We start from the raw sequence: 18,845 nt of genomic DNA on the forward strand, positions 1-18,845 counted from the left end.
AACTGTCCAGATCAGGAACATGAACTCGCCTCCACTTGTGTTCAAGATAAGTAGGAAGATGGCCCAAATTTGTGTATCCGTCGCTGCGTCTTGAATATAATACAACTTTTTTTTTTTAGGTAGAAAGAAGATGGTTATCTCTGCAAAAGTCATATACACAATTCTTGTTTATGATCAATTGTATAAAGCTTATGTTGGCTATAGCATGGGTAGGGAGATATGACTTGCATTAAAAAACACAACATAAAATTGATGAATCTAGAAGAGAAAAAAAAAAACGTGTTGTCAATATAACAAGTTATAGATGGTTGATAACAAGCTCTCTTAGCACAAATCCAGGCATGATTGTTTATGAGATTGCATCTGAAGGAATTAGGATTTATCAACAATTCCAGATGGCAGCAACCATTGAGAGATTGCTACCATCATTGAAGATTATCAAAATTCCCTCAAAAACATAAACGCAAGGAGCAATCTCTTGATTGGCTCAAAATTCATCTCCGCTTTGACAAGGCAATACGAGACAAAAAGGAACAGTTAGAAAACCTGTCCAAAGTTAATTTTGATAGCATATAAAATAGCATGAACAGCATGGCAACATGTATAGTAATCACACTGTTCCACTCATCCGGCAGCCAAACTATCAAAACCAATGGGAAACTGAAAATTCCAACAGTAAACAGGTCTGGTTCACCTGATGAGCAATTTGGCCTGAAGTTCATGCCAGGTGTCGGGTGAGGAGAAGCATTTTGACAGATCAGATGTCCTACATATGTGACACATTAGCAGGAGAAAATGCTCAGTACAGTACGCATATGTGCGTTTGGCAGTGCGTAATCATTTCTCTTCATCTAATCTTTTTTTTTTTCTGCGTGGACCATAGTCAAGTTTTACAGTTCATTGGCTGTTCGGTACAAATTCACATGGAAAAAAAATAATAAGGTTCATTACAAGTGATTGCATTGGTTTGAGGTCTAGACAGTGTGGCATTTAACTCCTACATTGCTAACTACTTCATACAGGAAGGTGCTTTAACTATTGATACACATACACAATAGATCACATTCCATACAACAAGCAGTTGATCAGCATGTTGCATTGTAGACAGTCTGTCAGTCACATGTCCATGTCATCAAATATATCCACTTCGGCATCATCATCCTCATTGAGCATCTCGTCCACCAGAAAACCCTCTGCCGCCAAGTTGCTGTTGACAACCAAACAAACAATGAAATCAAAGCAAATATCATGGAGTCTCCTTTTCTTCTTCCCAAAAAAAAAAAAAAAAATGCGAGTACTACATTAAATAACACCGCAAAAATAGAAATCTAATCAAGACTTTTGCAGGCGACAGATACAAATGATGGTTTATACACATAAACAGTGGTTTCCAACAACTATGATGAAAACTGCATAAAACAACCAAGACTCAATTGCAGGTGGCGAACACAGACAATGGTTGCCGCACAAAAGCAATGGTTTCTAACAACTGCCATGAAAACTGCAAACAACTAACAAGGGATTGACACCCATGATATTGTGCCACCATTATAAGAATAGTGGTCACTGTTCAACAATACCCAGCATAGTGGGACAGCAATCCAGGTCCAAATAGCTGACCCATTGGTGGATTGATCATAGCCCAAACTTACACCAAAAAGATGACAGCAATCACCTAAATTTTCACATGGAATTTGGGCAACTCACTATTTTATGTTGAACCATCTATTTGATAGCCATCAATTTGAATGGTTAGGTAGCTTGATCACTGTGATTTTATAAATATGCTCCATCCGCAATGCTTCACACACTTTGGATGGTCCGGATGGTCATACATGAGTGCCACATGTGAGGATGTTAAGTCACCAGTATTTTCAAAATGGTGGTAAACACTTATAGGCGTCTAGCCCAAGGTTGTCTGGATCCCAGATCGCTCTGGAATGTGGTACAGGAAAAGGCACAAGGTGTGCTACTTTGTATACTAGGGGTAGAACCATGTGGGCCATGCCAGCACATACATGTGCAATAGAATTTATATACCAATCGATATTATAATTCATACAAGAAATTATGAACATAATTATAAATCCGCATGCATACCACCATTTATATGAGTGATACTGCATAAACAAAGTATAAATCTGTCCTAAATATAAATTTACACTACAACTTAGTCAACGCAGAAAATAGAAACACAATTTTGGATATATGGAAGTAGCCATCTGGATGGCAAATGACCCAAATTCTGGATCACATGATTCAGAATGGAAAACACAGGGTGGCTGGCAATTTAGCTAAGATAGATCTAGCCCCAAAATCGTTCCTACTTTTGACAACCTGCCCTGTTCATAGTATGTCTTATAAGGATCAGCTGTAGTAGACAAGTGAACCCACCTTAAGCAACAGCAACGAAAGCTGACGACACGCTTAAGCTTTCGATTATAGAAGAAGAAATTGAATGACCATCTGCAATCACATTAGTTTCCTGGTGAGAAACTGCAAGCTAAAATGACTACAATGGCTCACAATGTGGTGGGTGGGAGGCATACATGGCTCCCTTCTCCAGAAAGGGATCTCCATCAGAATCAGGATTATAACTGTAGATTTCACAGTCTGCTAGCTTCACAACCTGCACCACAAAACATCACAAATGGGCCATCACAAATGGGCAGCACAATTGCTAATTGCTCCAACAGCTGTAAAAGGAGTGTAACTCGCCTCATCAACAGCTTTGGACAGGCTTTCCAACAGGGAACCGCCACCATTTGCCACAGTCCATTCCTTGAAATGGAAAAAATCCAGTCATAAACACAAGCGTGCATCAGAACCCAAGTGGCACAAACCTAGATATTGGAAGTAAGTGGGAAGCTAAAGAAGCAGAGAATAGTTGGGGTTGAAGTGCTAAAAATAGACATGGTATACGGTATACCTTGCTGCTTCAGTGCCATAAAAAAATAAATGGTCATAGGGAAACCCCAGTGGCACAAGCCTAGATATCGGAAGTGGGAAGCTAAAGAGAAGCAGAGAATGGTTCAGGTTGAAGAGCTAAAAATAGACATGGTATACCTTGCTGCTTCAGTGCCATATAATAAATGGTATGGACATACCTTCGACGCTTCAAACATGTAGGTGTCGAATATCTGCTTGAAACTTTCCCATCCTTCCTCTCTGAAGAAATGGTGAGCTTGCACAGCACTGGTAAGCCGATACATGCGGATAAAATATTGTTACGTAGAGTCCTGAAGCACCACGCTCGCACTCATATAACGGTAGTGGAGAGTGGTCCTAGCAAGAGTTAAAAAAGAAGAAACTACCAACTGAACAGGTGACCAGGATTGTAGGGAAATGGAGAGATTTGAACTCTCAGCTCCACTTAGAGCAACAGTTCTTGGAACTGTCTGTCAAACCTTCTGACAACATTCCCTGTTCTGGTAAGAGAGGATGCAATAGCGGGTTGCCACATCGCCCAACAAGCTGACATTGACATTACCCATAAACCTTCTTCCCAGGGTCATCAAATTCAATTCCAAATCATCAAAGAATGGGGATCAGATACCTGAAGTCATAATCTGGATACATATGACCGAGTGTCAAAACCAAGTAAATCAATGTCTTCCGGCTGGAAGGAACAGAAAAAACAATTAATCTTAAAGGAGCACAAAAGAAAGCATTAGCTTTATAAATAAATGTAACATGATTCACTACCTTGATCTACTAGATAAGTAATCTGTTGGTGATGGGGAGTCACTATCTGATGATCGCCCAAGGTAATCAAGAATCTGAACTAAAAAATGATCAGATCTCCAAAATATGTTCTTAAGAAAACAAAATATGCCATAACCTGACCATGGCCTGTATACAATAAAAGTAATGGGATCAAATAACTTGCACTTGAAAGTATACTCAGATTCACTCCATTTAACTTTGGTTTGGAACAGACTGTTGGTAAGGTTTGGCACATCAAATACAAAAAGCAATAGATATATAACAATAATCAAATACCAAACAACAAGAAAAGGGGAAAGAGATATAAATGATAGGGGAAAATAGTGGGTATAGTAACAGGATAAGAAGCAAATATTTGTGGTTGGATTATCTGAAACAGTTTAGAAAATAAGGCTCTGTTTGGACAAAAGTAGTATTTGAAAGTTCCATCGTTCTAGAAACTCAGTTTTGAGAAAGCAGATTCTGAAAATCCATTTTATCTGGAAAGGTTGCTTGGGTGACTGCCTTTTTCCTTCTTATAATGTTGTTTGAATGTCAATATTTGATAAATCATTTTATGAAAATTCAATCCCCAATTAATTGGAATAAGGGTTAGTTGATGATGATTTTATGAAAGTCAATGCAGTATAATGCAGTTATCAACACCACTGCATCTGTTGAGCCCTAGGATCTTTAATCTGGAAGATATTTTGAGCATGGCATCCACTTTCATGTGTTGCAGTTCGAAAGTAAAGGAGCAATAACATTCCATATTTGACTAAAAGTCTACAAACTCTAGAATCCTTTCCCAATCACACTCAACAAGCAGTGCCTATGCCAATCTACCACTTGTGTAAGACATCTAATAGGTACATAAGGTGTGCCCCATGATGCAAATGAGACGAAGTCAAGGCCAATCTATCAAATCGAATAGATATTGTTGATAAGTACCATTCACTGTTTCTAACAAGGGTGACCCGCATGATGATTGGATTGACCCTTACCAAGGAATTAATGCAGGGGCATTTTCACACTGGGCTCGAGTGGGGTGGCATGTGTGAAGCGGGGGCACACTCCGGGTGGACAGCCCGTGTGAGGCGGGTGGCTTGTGTGAGGCTAGACCCATGTGAAGTGAGGCCCACGAGAGGGGTTCAGCCGAGGGCCTGACCTGGGCTATGAGATAAAGGGATTGATTCGCCACGCTCTATCAGTTCGAGCTTTTAGAGCAAGTAGTTAGTTGTCCTGCGTCAAAAGTGGTATCAGAGCGGGAGGTCTCATGTTCATGACCCTCACCAGGGGGTGATTAATGCGGGGGCATTTTTATACCGAGCTCGAGTAGGGTGGCCTGTGTGAAGTGGGGGCACACTTGGGATGGGTGGCCCGTGTGAGGCCAGGTGGCTTGTGTGAGGCAGGACCCATGTGAAGTGGGGCCCATGAGGGGGTTCGCCACCCTCTATCAGTTCGAGCTTTTAAAGCAAGTGGTTAGTTGTCCTACGTCAAGAATCCACCTTACACATTTGGCAGAAGTCCTACACATGTGGGGTTGCCATGTGAATGATAGACCGGAGGCACAATTGGTGAAGTTTATTTAGTGGCAATCTTGTAATATCTACAAATGGAAACATAAGTGCCTATAGGCTGAATCTGTATTCTACATGCGCAAAACCGATATTTGAAGCATTTCACATTGCAGTCAGCCACTATCATTGGGTGGCCGAAGCATGTGATTTCTTTACATAATTGTTTGTAGTCTGCAAGGGAAAGAATGGTGACGGTTAGATCATATGCCCTTTTAAAATCTATATGCAATGGACTTGTTTGGTGTACCTTCCCAAAAAAGGACTCGTTTGGGATGATAATTTCTGGGAAATTGTAAAGCCCCGATTTTCCATGTGCTCTTCTGCACAATGTTCAGCACCCCCGGCAGGCCCAAGATTGTCCATGCGCAGTGTGCCCCCAAGTGACCCGAATCCCAAGGCCCTTGCCATTCGACCAACCTATCGCCACAATCGCGGAGGTACCACTTGTGCGTCCAAGCGGCACCCCATTGGCGCACTACACCGGGAAGAACCTGTCACCTTTCATGTGCGACGGCGTCACACATTTCACCCTCACACATGCCTTTCTAGAAACACACATGTGGGGAATCTCTACCCCTACCCATGGTGATATCACCCCCAGGACATCACACACCCCTCCCTTACCATACCTCTCCTCTCCCCTCTCCACCATACCCATGACATCAACAACCCATACCCCCCATGCTCTTTTCTAATCATGGTTTAATTCCTTATCTACGTAAGCCCACGCTTAGCCATTTTTCCTCATTTTGAGAAGAGAAGAGGAGAGAGAGAGAGAGAGAGAGAGAGAGAGAGTGCGCGCTTCATGGGCCATCTTCAATCCAAGCCCTTAATCAAGACCATGTGAGTTCACTTGCCTCACATTTCTTTTCTTTGCTTCCTTTGATCTTCCTTTCTTTGGTGATGTAGGTGGGACCCATAGATGATGGGCCCCATGGTGGAGATCATGGGCCATCTAGACCATTCAACGGCTTGGATGAAAGGGAAAACACAAAAAATCAGCTTGATCCAAGACCCGTGGGACCAACTAACCATGGGCCCCATTGTGATGTTTCTAGCCATCCAACCTGTTGGTAGGATCACAAAGACCTGGATGTAGGGGCCACGCAGAATTCAAGCTGATCCAATCTGTTTGCGACCCACCATGGGCCCATTGTAATGTGTATATGCCATTTAGACCATCCAAATGATGGGCCCCACTAGGGTAGTGGGACCCCATGCACACACCCACTATTGTATAATATAATATAATATATATAACTATAAATATAAATATAAACAAAAAAACGGAGAATAGGCAGCAGTAGTAGCTGTATTGCAACAGCGTGCAGCAAGGCACGCTAGATGCGGCAGCGTGCTGCACTGCCCGTTTCAATAGGTAGGGCCCACTGTTGGCCCCCACCATGACGTATTGTAAATCCATGCCGTCCATCCATTTTCCCGAATCATTTTAGGTGTTGGTCCCAAAAATGGAGCAAATCCAAATTTCGGGTCGACCCCACCACAGGAAACAGTGGGTTTGAACGTCCGTCGTTGAAAGCTTGTGGAGTCCACAGTGATATTTGTTTACCATCCAGCCTACTCACAAGGTCACGCGTGACCTGAGTGCAAATATATATATATATAACACGAAAAAGGGGGGGAAATGGTCCCAGTCCTGGGACCTGCTGTCCCAATAGCAACGTGCAAATGCACGCTACCTTGAGACAGTGTGGTCCCCACGCTGTTGTGGCCCACCTTGCTCTATGTATTCTATAATCCCTGTCGTCCATCCTTGCTAACCAGGGGCTGGTGTGGCCCACCGTGTCATTGGGGCCCACCCCAGGGCTACAAATGAACCAGATCCAAATCTCAGGAAGACGGCTGGACTCAGTGGTGATTGAACGCCCATAGTTGAAACTTCCTGGGCCCATTGTAATGTTTATCTGCCATCCAAGTTGTGTAGATGAGGGGCCCAGTGTGGACCCTACCATGGTGAATGTGATTATCCATGTCGTCTATCAAATTTTCCAGCTCATTTTAGAGCATGTCCCAAAATGTGGCATATTTGGACCATCCACCCTGCTGGACGCTATCCAGTAGGTGGGGCCTAAACTGAGGCAGATCTCTCTCTCTCTCTCTCTCTCTCTCTCTCTCTGGGAGGGCTTATGTAGAGAAGTAACCATGATTAGTTGTTGGAGACTAACCATGGTTAGATACATGGGTTAGGTTAAGATTAGAGAGGTTAATCATGATTAGAGAGGAGGGAAGCATGGGTAGTTGTTGTCATGGGTATGGGGAGGTATGGAGAGGGGAGAGGAGAGGTATGGTGAGGGAGGGGTATGTGATGTCATGGGGGTGACATCATCATGAGGTAGGTGGGGTAGAGATTTCCCACATGTGTATTTCTAGAAAAGCATGTGCAAGTGTGAAATGTGCAACGCCATGCGCACATGAACGGTGACGGATTCTTCGTGGCATACTGCACCAACGAGGCTTGGCACGGACACGTGAGTCGTACCTCCACAATCGCAACAACAGGCCGGTCGATATGGCGGGGTCTCCAAGTCTCTAAGTTCGGTTGCTCAACGTAAGATGCATTCTCAACGTAAATGTTATTGTACTTCTAAATTCCCTTTCATTCTCTCATGGTCGAGAATGCGAACCGGTTGCTCAACGTATGATGCATCCTCATGGACCTCAAGCGGTTGCCAATCAATCAAGGGCATTGTGCCTAACCCACACTTTCGTAATATCGAAACATGGAACACATTGTGCACGCCAAATAACTGGGAAAGCAAGGCAAGGCAAGCCAATAAGCTATCATACCGACGCACTCCACAATCTCAAAGGGTCCAATATATCTCGGGGCAATCTTCCCCTTACTGCCAAATCAAATCACACCCTTCATGGGTGAGACCCTAAGATAGACTTGATTGCCCACTGCAAACCCCAAGGCTCTTGGCCAATGATCGGCATAACTCTTCTATCGCTCTAGGTTGCATGCATCCTCTTTCTAACGATATCAATCTTCTCAGACGTCCTCTGCACAACCTCAAGAACTAACAAGCCGCTCTCCCACCTCGGTCCAATAGCTTGGGGACCTACAAGGTCTACCATACAACTCCTCAAAGGGATTAATGTCAATGGTCGGCTGATAACTTTTATTATATGTAAACTTGGCCAAATGCAAGTTCGTCCCAACTACCGGAGAAATCCAGCACACAAGCTCAAAGCATGTCCTCAAGGATCTTACTAACGCTATTGGTTTGGCCACCAGTCTACGAATGATATGTTGTGCTGAACTTTGGGGTAGCCGCCTTCTAAAAGCTCCTTTAGAACTGCGATGTGAATCTCGAGTCACAGTCGGACACGATCGAAACCAGAACACCATGCAGTCGTACGATCTCACCAATATATAACTAGGGGTATACACGAACTGAGCTAGCTCGGTTAGCTCGCTCGACTCGACTCGAAAAAGCTCGATTCGACTTGGTTCAAAGCTGAGTTCGAGCTGAGTCGAGCTGATTTTTTAAGCTCAAAAATGAGTTCGAGCCGAGTTCGAGCTGGCCCTAGCTCGACTCAACTCGGATCGAACCCAACTCGAATCGAACTCAGATCGAACCAGTTTGGTGACTCGGTTACTTTGATATTGATGTTGCTCGCCAAGTGTTTGATGAAATGACTCAACGTAGTGTGGCTGGTGGCAAGGAAGGTATGTATATGAAACAAATACCCTTTTTTTCTTAATTTTTATGTTGCTTAGAAGGCGTTTGATAAAATACCTGTAAAACCAATGTTGTTGTTTTGCATATAGTGAGATTTTAAAGATGCAGTCCATGTGTTTGTAAAAATGCTGCACAGGCGAACTCGGCTCGAATTGGCCTAAGCTGCTAACCGAACCGAGCCAAGCTGACCAGTCAGGCTCGACGACCGAGCCAAGCTAAGTTCGAGCTAGGGTCAGCTCGACTCGGTTTGACTTGATGTACACCCCTATATAGAACCTCGTCAACCGATCCTTCGACCAGGAAGCACGTATCGCAAGAAAGTGAGCCAACTTCATCAGGCGATCAACAACCTAGATGACATCGTAACCGCATTGAGTCTTCAGCAGCCCCATAATGAAATCTGTGGTGACGTGCTCCCACTTTCACTTCGGAATCTCCAACAGCTACAAGGGACCAAAGGGCTTCTAATGCTCAGACTTTACACGCTGGCAGGTGTGGCACTCAAACACATACTTGGCGATCTTGCGCTTCATGCCACTCCAGTACTGCCTCTTCATATCCCGGTACATCTTAGTGAAGCCTGGGTGGATGGATGAACTTTAATCAATGCACCTCATATAAGATCACCTGCCTCAGCTCTGCCATGATAATGTAATCCACCATCAGACCCAACTTGCCCGTCTGACTGCCCATCTCCCACTGCCTCCGCTTTACAAGCTTGCAACGACTGATCTGTCTGCTGACTCTCAATCACCCAGGACACCAAAGAAGGCTGAGTTGACAAGCTTGAAAGTTGCGATATAGAGGACTGCAAGATTAGCTAAAAATCGAAGTTTGCCACCTCCTTGAGCATCCTCCACTCTCGGCGGCTAGTGACTTAGAATATTGGCCACCACGTTTGCCTTACCCAGGTGATACTGTAAAGTGAAGTCATAGTCCTTCAGGAGCCCCATCCATCATCTCTATATCGTGTTCAGCTCGTTCTGAGAGAGGAGATACTTCAGACTCTTATGGTTCGAAAAGAGCTCGAACTTCACCCCGTAAAGATAGTGTCTCCAAATCTTCAACGCGAAGACAATTGCTGCCAACTCAAGATCGTGCGTAGGGTAGTTTTGCTCTTGGACCTTGAGCTGACAAGATGCACATCTTTTGGGTGGGCCCCACCACGCACACCTAAGTCAATGATGGGTCCCTCCTCATATGAAGATTTCCTCTTGATCTTAACCTTTGATAACCAAATCTTGGCACTCAAGATCAACCTAATCCAGGCCGTTTATAATCTAGGATTAAGAACTTAACCTTAGAAAATCCAATATGGTGAATCTAATCATTGATCGAGGACCTAATCAACTTGATAAGTGATCAGATCAAATCTAAGATAAACAAACCTTAAGATTCACCCGATCTAAACCTAGATCAAACCGTACAAGGACCAATCAGGACCATCAGATTGAACTGATAAAATATAAGGAAAATGAACGGTTAGATCGAATGGATCTTGACATTCAATGAAAATAAACCTAATTTTCCTTGACTTGTGGAGCTATTTAAAGGCAGGAACCTCTATCTACAGTCGGAAATGACCGTAACTTAGATCACACTGGAAAAGATGATTAACGGCCCAAATTTTGAGATATAGCGCCAGCTTTGGCTAATGGGTAATATACCTAGTAGAAAACCCTACGTTTAGCCTGTTTTACCCAAAGGTGCCATTTTTAACACGATTTCCAATTAAGGAAAGTTTTCCTGATTCCCGATTGAAGAAGTCCTAATTAAATGAATTCTTGAATTTTAGCAACGGATGAGAATCATGAATGTGTTAAGACAACCAAATCAGAAAACCTAAGGATGATAAAAGATGAGAAGTGGCATTCTCATGTCGAGGTAGCATTATTGGTAAGTAGCCTCACGCATGCTTACATCATAGACATAGCACATGTGTCATGCCTGATAATTCATGTTACAAAATATTTGGAACTATGTGATTCTTACAACGCATTTGGCAAGTATATTATTTGGAAATGCGATTGATGATAGAATCATTCATCGTAACATTGTTGTGAACACCATATAATTGGGGGACTTGAGAATCCATTAAATTAGAGAGGTGAGAAGAGGCCTCGGGGTGTGAATCCCACCACCCTAGATGGTACCATTAGGGCCTCTGCATCGGACTATAGGTCGAGCAAGGAAGGAGTCTAACCAGCTCAAAATGGGTTCCCCATGAATCTGGGTCGGGTGATTGTGCACAGTTAGTGGCTAGGTCACTACACGAGTCATTTATGTGCTACATGTTAACTACCACTCGTGTTAGAGATAAACCTATGCAGGCCGGATGGGTGTTAGTAGGCCAAGGTGAGAGAGATTGGGCCCTGGTGGTTCAATATATTAACCGTACTAAGAAAAGTGGAATATTGCATGCATCCATGCATTATTGCTTACTTGAGATCTATATTTGTGAAAATATTGCATCTGCTATATATCATGCATAGATGATTACTGGTTGGGGTTCATAGCATGGTGTGTCGTAAAGGCCATTACATAAAGGTAACGGTGGCAACCGTTACACGTTACGGGGTCGTAACGGCCGTAACAGCCGTTATGGAAAAAATGACCTGTAATTGCCGTTAACAGCACATTACATCCCCTATAAAGGCCACAATAACCCTATAATGGTCTATTACGGGACATATACAGGTTGTTCATACTTTTTAATCAACATTATGGGGCAAATACAAGTTTTTTGGAGGTTTTTTAAATAAATAAAAAAAATAAAAAAGAGAGACCGTAACGGCCGTTATGGGGCCGTCATAGCCGTTATGCCTCGTATCGTAAAGGTAACGGTGGTGGCCATTACGGCCACCGCTACCGTTACGGAACACCTTGCTTCATAGCTCACTCTGTTGAGACTTAACATCCCAAGATGAGGAGAGCATTAGGCGCCTCTGGGAATGGCCTTGTGACTTGGAGAACATTCCCTCGAAGGGGAAAAAAAAAAAAAGGAAAGGAAAAAGAATATGTGGCCGCATACGAGCAAAAGAAGTTTCAGAAGCTGGCCTTTTAGTCGATTGATTTTGTTATGAAAACAATGTTTCAATGGATAATGTATTTGAACAATTTTATTTTGGTTGAATGGTTTAATGATGATACTTTTACAGTTAATATTTGGTTATGGATACCTGTTGTGGTGAATGTTTATGTAAATGTTGATCTTTGCTTGAGTGACACCCGTGACTCGGTGACTAGGCCGAGTGCGCTACAGTACCGAAATCGGGGTGTGACAGGAAGACCCATAGAAACCAGGTTTCCTACAAATCCACTTTTACAATCCGAACAAGGCTTGAAAGTTTCATAATAGTTTTTTGGTGTGGAGGTTGCTCTTGTATAAAAGATGATTCTCCATCATCTCTGCTTTCCCTTGCTTTGTTCTCTACACTTCTCTTTGCAAAAAATTTAATAATAATTAATAAGTTGATATTCACCAAAAAAAAAAAAAAGGGTTATCATATGAAGCTGGAAGTAGCTCCCTCATGCAAGATTGTGAGGTACTTTCCAAGGAACCACTCTCTGTTGATGGTTATGGATCTGTGTAATTAGGAGACAGAACTGAAGGTCCACGGCACCATTCTTGCTGTTCATATCTTAGTAACTTTGCCCTACATAATGTCTCATTGATTCATTAATCTGCAAATGCCCTGATAACCTTGCTGCTGTCAGCTCTACGCTCTCTTCTTCCTAGACTCCTATAGCCCTATGGGGAGTATTGAACCATTTTATATCAGACCCTAAGGCTGTTAATATATTATAAGGTTGATGTGGAACTAAAGATTGGCATGTAAGCCTATTCAGAGTTATGCATGTGTTAATTACATAGTTTCTGGGCATCCATAACACTATCATGGGTATGAAGGGCTTAGAGACCTGTTGTATGGTTTTTGTATGAAGTATTTATACAATGCCTGGGCTGAGTCGGCTGACCTGGTGTATGGCCTGCACAGTTTTTATCCAAGAACACCCCATATCAAAGATGCTTGCTGAAAGAATATTTGACCTTTTTAAGTGAATTGCTGAATTGTTGTAGTATTTCTTTCTAAATCACATTTACAGGTTAGGATTTTTTCCATTCGGGAGAATTTTGCGTATGGACCATCCGCATAATGGCCCTAGTAATTTCGTTTGAGGGCCCACATGATGAGAGATGCTCCAGTGATTGGAACCATATGTATTATCCATGCTACCATAAATGTGCTACAGTCTAATACCCACGCTCAAGGTGATCTTCACCTTGATTTTTGTAGTGGAACATGAGCCATTGAAAATTTTCTTTTCAGTGACATTCATCTACATATGGCGATGAATAGAATCATAACTTCAACGGTAGCTTGTTACAATGGCCTGCATAAAGTAGCATCCAGAACATTAACAGTTCCAATCATCAAAACATCTCAGCATGTAGCCCCATTAGGACGATGAGTGCCAGTGACCTTAATTGCAATATAGGACAAGCAAACGGTAGCTTGTTACAATGGCCTGCATAAAGTAGCATCCAGAACATAAACAGTTCCAATCATCAAAACATCTCAGCATGTGGCCCCATTAGGACGATGAGTGCCAGTGACCTTAATTGCAATATAGGACAAGCAAATGCTGAACAAAATACTCAGGGTTTATAGTTTGTTTAGGGAGGGTAGTGGTTTAGTGATCCAAACCACTGGACTGTTGGAAGTGCTTGGAACTAATCATGGATAGAACATGTCTTGAAAATCTCCTAGATAGGGCAATCCTATCCTTTCAATGTATTGCCTAAAAATATACTGTTAAGAAAAAACAACAACGGTCGAAGTATATCATGCAAAATTTAAATTTAGTCATCCAAACTTGATCACGAATTTGATAGGGCTAGCCAAACAACTAATTGAACAGTTTAAAATTTTCACCAATTCATGAAGCCACCAATTCGCAACATGACTGATTCATGACAGCACTAATTTTATACATCTAAAAAACCCCTTATTACATTTAAAACAAAGGAATTCAATAAAAGGGGTGCCAACACAATGATATCCAATGAATAAGGGATAATTTGACCATGAGAGAATGAAAAGGAATTTAGAAGTACAATAACATTTAGACAATATAGTGAAATGAATAGAAAGAGTTAATTTCTTTCTTTCCCCAATCAGATGAGGATGGCAGGAACTACAAGAATTGATTTTGTTGTTCTACTTCTACCCGCTATTTTTCCTTATAAAGTTTGTAACTCCATGAATCACAAGAGCTAGGAATGTAGATGTGGGGGAGGAAAACAATGGAGAAGAAATGAGTTTAACACAAAACTTCGACAGACTTTTTCAAGTTTAAAATATATAGGAGTAACATTGTCTCCAAATCTTGCAGGCATTGACCACACCAGAATTTGAAAATCAATAATAAAAACCACTGTCTTTTTATATTTTCCTAACTGAGCACATAATGTTGGTTCCTTTTATAATAGAGTATTTAATGTGACTAACAAAATACAAGAATTTGAAGAAAAAAAAATTATAATGGAATATATAATGTGACTAATAATAATACAAGAACCTTTTTTTTCTTTTGCCTCGTCTTTTAATATATATATATATATATATATATATATATATATATATATATATATATATATATATATATATATATATAAAACCCCTTGAAACTTGGTATATAGGATCTTCATTAAAAACACAGGAGATAGTAATTGTTATGCTAAAAAGCAATCTAGTTAATGGCACCAAGCGCACTCTATGCACAAGGGCACAACTGAATGCCTAATCCATGCTAGGAGAACCCTTCGCACACGCCTAGACTCCATTCGCAATTTTTTATGCATTTTATTTCACACATCAATACATATTAATTTTGTAATGATTTTAGCACTAGAATTATTTTTAACACAATGAAATCGAAGTAATTTAAAGTTATTGCATAAATTAGATAATTGGACACCATTCCCTGAAACTCAATTCTCCTCAAACATTCAAAATTGTATAAAACCATTCAAAGAAATCAAAAATCGATACAAAATCATTCCGATGTATCAAAACATGATTATACCCATTCAAATTGATCAAATCATATTTTATAACCATTCAATTATTGTAAAAAACCAAAAGTAAAAGCTAAGGCAATTAAGTTAATCACTAAAACATCTGTAGATTAAAGTTGTAACCAAACCATCCATCACTGAGATGCATAAAGCTAAAGCTCCTAATGTTAAGTTGTATAAAGGTTAAGCACCAGGTCCCAACTCCCATGAAGAAAACGAGTTCATGTTTAATAGCCTCTAGGTTTGACCCACAATAAAGAGTAAGTGTTTAAAGGCAGTTAATAAGATGCAATGTAAGCGTTTCCACCATTAATGGGTGTTAAATGTCTACGATACCTTAGGTTTAAAGCAACATCCGAAACTGGTATATATCACCCGTAAGTGCCAGTATCTCCCATGAACGATACAGGCATACAGCCCCATATCGGCTTGAAACAGCCCGATATGGGGCAATACGTAACGGTATTGGTGGTGAATGATACGTTACCTAACACAACCATTTCAAACATTGATAATAACCTTTGAGGTGACAATAGGGGCACCCTCTGTCTTTCTCTCGGTTTGCCTGCAGATGCACACCAAAGTGATTTGCATCTATGCACACACTCGAGGTTGCTGCCTCACATGTGGCCTAAGGCAAGGCACATATGGCATAACGCCTAAGGCGTGTGCCTAGCTTGCCTTTAACTAGACTGGTTAAGATAGTAATGAAATTGAAGTACATATTATTACCTCATGCTCCAAGCTGAGAGACAGCTTCCTATCCAGTCCCGTATGTTTGCCTACAAAGAGACAAAGAAACTGGTAATTAACATTTTCACATCTGGCAATTTGAAGACACTAAATCTAGAACTGTAAATCCTGCACTCACATGAGTAAGCTTCCAGATTTCCTTTGAGAGTGCATTCTCCAAGACTAACGTGACTCAGGAAAAAATTTATGCTGAACAAAGTAAAGCAGTTGCTTCAAATTAAAATTTAAAGATCCAAGAAACACAATTTTATTGGAAATGCTCATAAACAAGCTAGTAATTGAAAATTACCTATCCAAAGGAGTGTACTCCAAGAACTTCATTCTGAGGATCCTTCAAATGCATAAAAATATTTCAATTCAGCTCTTGTCCTATCAATAGCATGTTTTCAACATGTCCTTGACATTTCTTGAAGTTCTTACTCTTATGGGTGAACAAAAATAAAATAACACATGAAAAAACTGACAACAAAAATATGATTCAAGGCTATGCAACATTAGTGGAATCACAACTTCATTATTAAGGTCCTCAAAAAACTTTATAACATGAAAAACCCCTAGAAACATATTTCTTGCAAGTTATCCTCGTGAATCCTCACGGCTGCTGAGTCTAATAAGCAGCATCATGTGCCTTTTTCTTGTTTTGTACAGACCCTCTCGATCATACAAATTTTCCTAGATAGAATCATCTATCGTGCTTACAGAGATGCACTTCACCAACATTGATTGTGGAACTACAGACCTTGCTTTTGTGTTATAGAAATTCTTTGTAGCATCCTCGGACCTAAAATCATATGGTTCTTGTTCACAGCTCCATGAGATCTATTACAGTTGCAAGAAATGTGAAGGAAAGTGGCAACATATTTGGGAGCAGGAGTGAGGAAGCATCTGTTTCAAAACATTATCAAGTATAAATAGCTAGGAAGCAGGAGCAAGAGCAGGAGCAGGAGCAGGAGCAGGAGCAGGAATGGGAGCGTGAATCAGAAGTAGGAGTGGAACATGGTTAGAAGGATAGTGTGACTAAGGGATCTAAATGATTATTTCTGCATATTTTACAAGCCCTATAACTCCCTCAATGACATGGAGCTTGTTGTCCATGCACATGAAACATTTCCGTCATCTTCCAAGCCCACATAAGATCCTATCAGTTCCTGAACCAGATTTATTGGGGTTTACGTGAATTTTCTGTTTACTGAAATCTGGCAAACATATGCATGCAATAGTAAACCTTCCAAACAACGAGTCAATTATCAAACATGCATCAATTAATTACATTCCGTAAAAACAGTGGTTTCAAGAGAAAGGAACCATAAAATCTAACCCAGTCCTCAAAACTTTCAAACAAAACCCACAATTATCAATTGTAAAAATTATTAGATACGGTTGGGACGTATCATAAGTTATGATACATCCATTGTTCTTCCAATCAACATGTCACATGTGCAGAATATCCTGTCCGTGAAAAAGGCAGGCCACTGAATGATGACCACCTGCTATGAAAATCAGGGCAATCCACACATCGACCCAAACAAATAATAATAATAATAATAAAATTGAAATCAATGGTCACCCAATAGCATGCCTCAATGTACCAGTATGCCCCACCCAATCAGTGAATCGGCCCAATTTTCATGTAAGGTGATATCACTCTAGAATTTTTAAAGTTAGGGCCTACCCTAAGGAAGGCATCCGTCGCTCTATTCTTGAAGGCATGCAATCTGGGGCTGTTTTTGCTTTGAGACCCTTGCTTCTCTTGGAAGCACCTAGTAGTTGCTCTGCCCGTTGGGACTTTCCAACAGCTATTTGTAGTAGGCAACCTCCTCCCCCGACCCTTCCGCTCCATTCTTGGGGCCAGGGAAGTGGACCATTGCTTGTGCTCAAGTAAACAATGCCAGGCTAGGGCTGCTTTGCTTCCCTTCAAATTGCCATTTTGTGTGCTGGGGCCATGCTCTTCATGATCCAATTTTGGACCCACGAGATAGATGCCTTAAGGCTTAAACTTGCTCTCATTGGTCTGTCCAAGTTTTGCAGGGCAAATCTAATGGAGTTCATCTTGGAGATTCATAACGGCCAGTCTGTCCAGGCTATCAAGGATCTGCTTTTTTCATCTTGGACCATGCGCCTCTTTGCCAAATCTACATGTGCTATGGTCTCTCGTGCCAATGCTTGTCTCGTCTTAGGCATCAGAAGACCATCTCTAAGCTCAACTGCCTTTCCCCTCTCTCATTGAATGCCCGGCTCTTATTGAGTATCAAGATTGTCTCGATCGTCACTAGTTAGGCTTCCCTTCCCCTGCTTCTTCGTCCAGGAGCGGGAATTTTTTCTTTTTTTCTTCATTGCCTAGGTGTAGGCTTTTTTGCTTCTTTTTTTTTCCCTGGCCCGAGATGCGGGCTCATTTTTGTTTCTCTTTTTCTCCTCCTAACCTGGGAGGTTTCTTTTGAGCTCTACTCAGTTCTTATAATTTTTGGGCCCTTGGCCTTTCAAAAGTTATAAATTTCTGTTGATCTTCCAAAAATACTTGTAACACATGAGGTATTCCATAACGGTAATGGTGACGATAATTGCCACCACCATTACAGTTATGATACAGGACATTACGGGCCATTTTTCCGTAACAGCCATTACGACCCCATAATGTGTAATGCTTATCATTACACAACGGCTGTTACATAACCGTTTTTGCACATCATAGTAACATTTTGGCAGGAAAAAGTTCTATCTTATCATCTTTCATCAATTGTTCTCCATACAAAGCAAATCAAAATAGATTGTGAAAGCGGGAAAATATATATATATAACAAAATGCATTAAAAAAAAATATCTACTTATTTATAATTGTCCATGTAAATGAATGTAATACTCTGGTGAGAATCAAAATTTTCATATGATACATTGGGGACCCGAATCCAAAACCTACAGCCAAAAAATATGCTTATTGTGTTCACATTCATGTCCAAGAGGTTGGTTCCTCTACAAGCCCTTGTAGAATGTGTTAGTGCCTCAGTTTGTTAATGACGTGAG

The 18,845-nt window shown here is 41.2% G+C and overlaps 1 protein-coding gene across 3 annotated transcripts in view; it reads right to left on the minus strand.

The window, feature by feature from the left end:
- Positions 1 to 885: 885 nt before the first annotated feature.
- The window catches only part of LOC131239766 (uncharacterized), a 34,204-nt gene continuing 16,244 nt past the window's right edge, over positions 886 to 18,845 (minus strand). Inside the window, exons 1-11 of one of the 3 annotated variants that reach the window (XM_058237627.1) lie at positions 16,567 to 16,591; positions 16,117 to 16,158; positions 15,946 to 16,016; positions 15,807 to 15,856; positions 3,706 to 3,779; positions 3,557 to 3,619; positions 3,108 to 3,195; positions 2,719 to 2,781; positions 2,550 to 2,629; positions 2,395 to 2,466; positions 886 to 1,207 (exon numbers count right to left, since the gene is read on the minus strand). In XM_058237627.1, coding sequence (XP_058093610.1) covers positions 1,117 to 1,207; positions 2,395 to 2,466; positions 2,550 to 2,629; positions 2,719 to 2,781; positions 3,108 to 3,195; positions 3,557 to 3,619; positions 3,706 to 3,779; positions 15,807 to 15,856; positions 15,946 to 16,016; positions 16,117 to 16,148 — 684 coding nt within the window. In that variant the 5' untranslated portion in view covers positions 16,149 to 16,158; positions 16,567 to 16,591 and the 3' untranslated portion in view covers positions 886 to 1,116. Of the gene's footprint in view, positions 1,208 to 2,394; positions 2,467 to 2,549; positions 2,630 to 2,718; positions 2,782 to 3,107; positions 3,196 to 3,556; positions 3,620 to 3,705; positions 3,780 to 15,806; positions 15,857 to 15,945; positions 16,017 to 16,116; positions 16,159 to 16,566; positions 16,592 to 18,845 lie in introns of those variants that run through there. The other 2 variants (XM_058237626.1, XM_058237628.1) reach the window with 2 other exon arrangements.

The sequence above is a fragment of the Magnolia sinica genome, chromosome 3 (assembly GCF_029962835.1).
Source record: "Magnolia sinica isolate HGM2019 chromosome 3, MsV1, whole genome shotgun sequence".
NCBI lineage: Eukaryota > Viridiplantae > Streptophyta > Magnoliopsida > Magnoliales > Magnoliaceae > Magnolia > Magnolia sinica.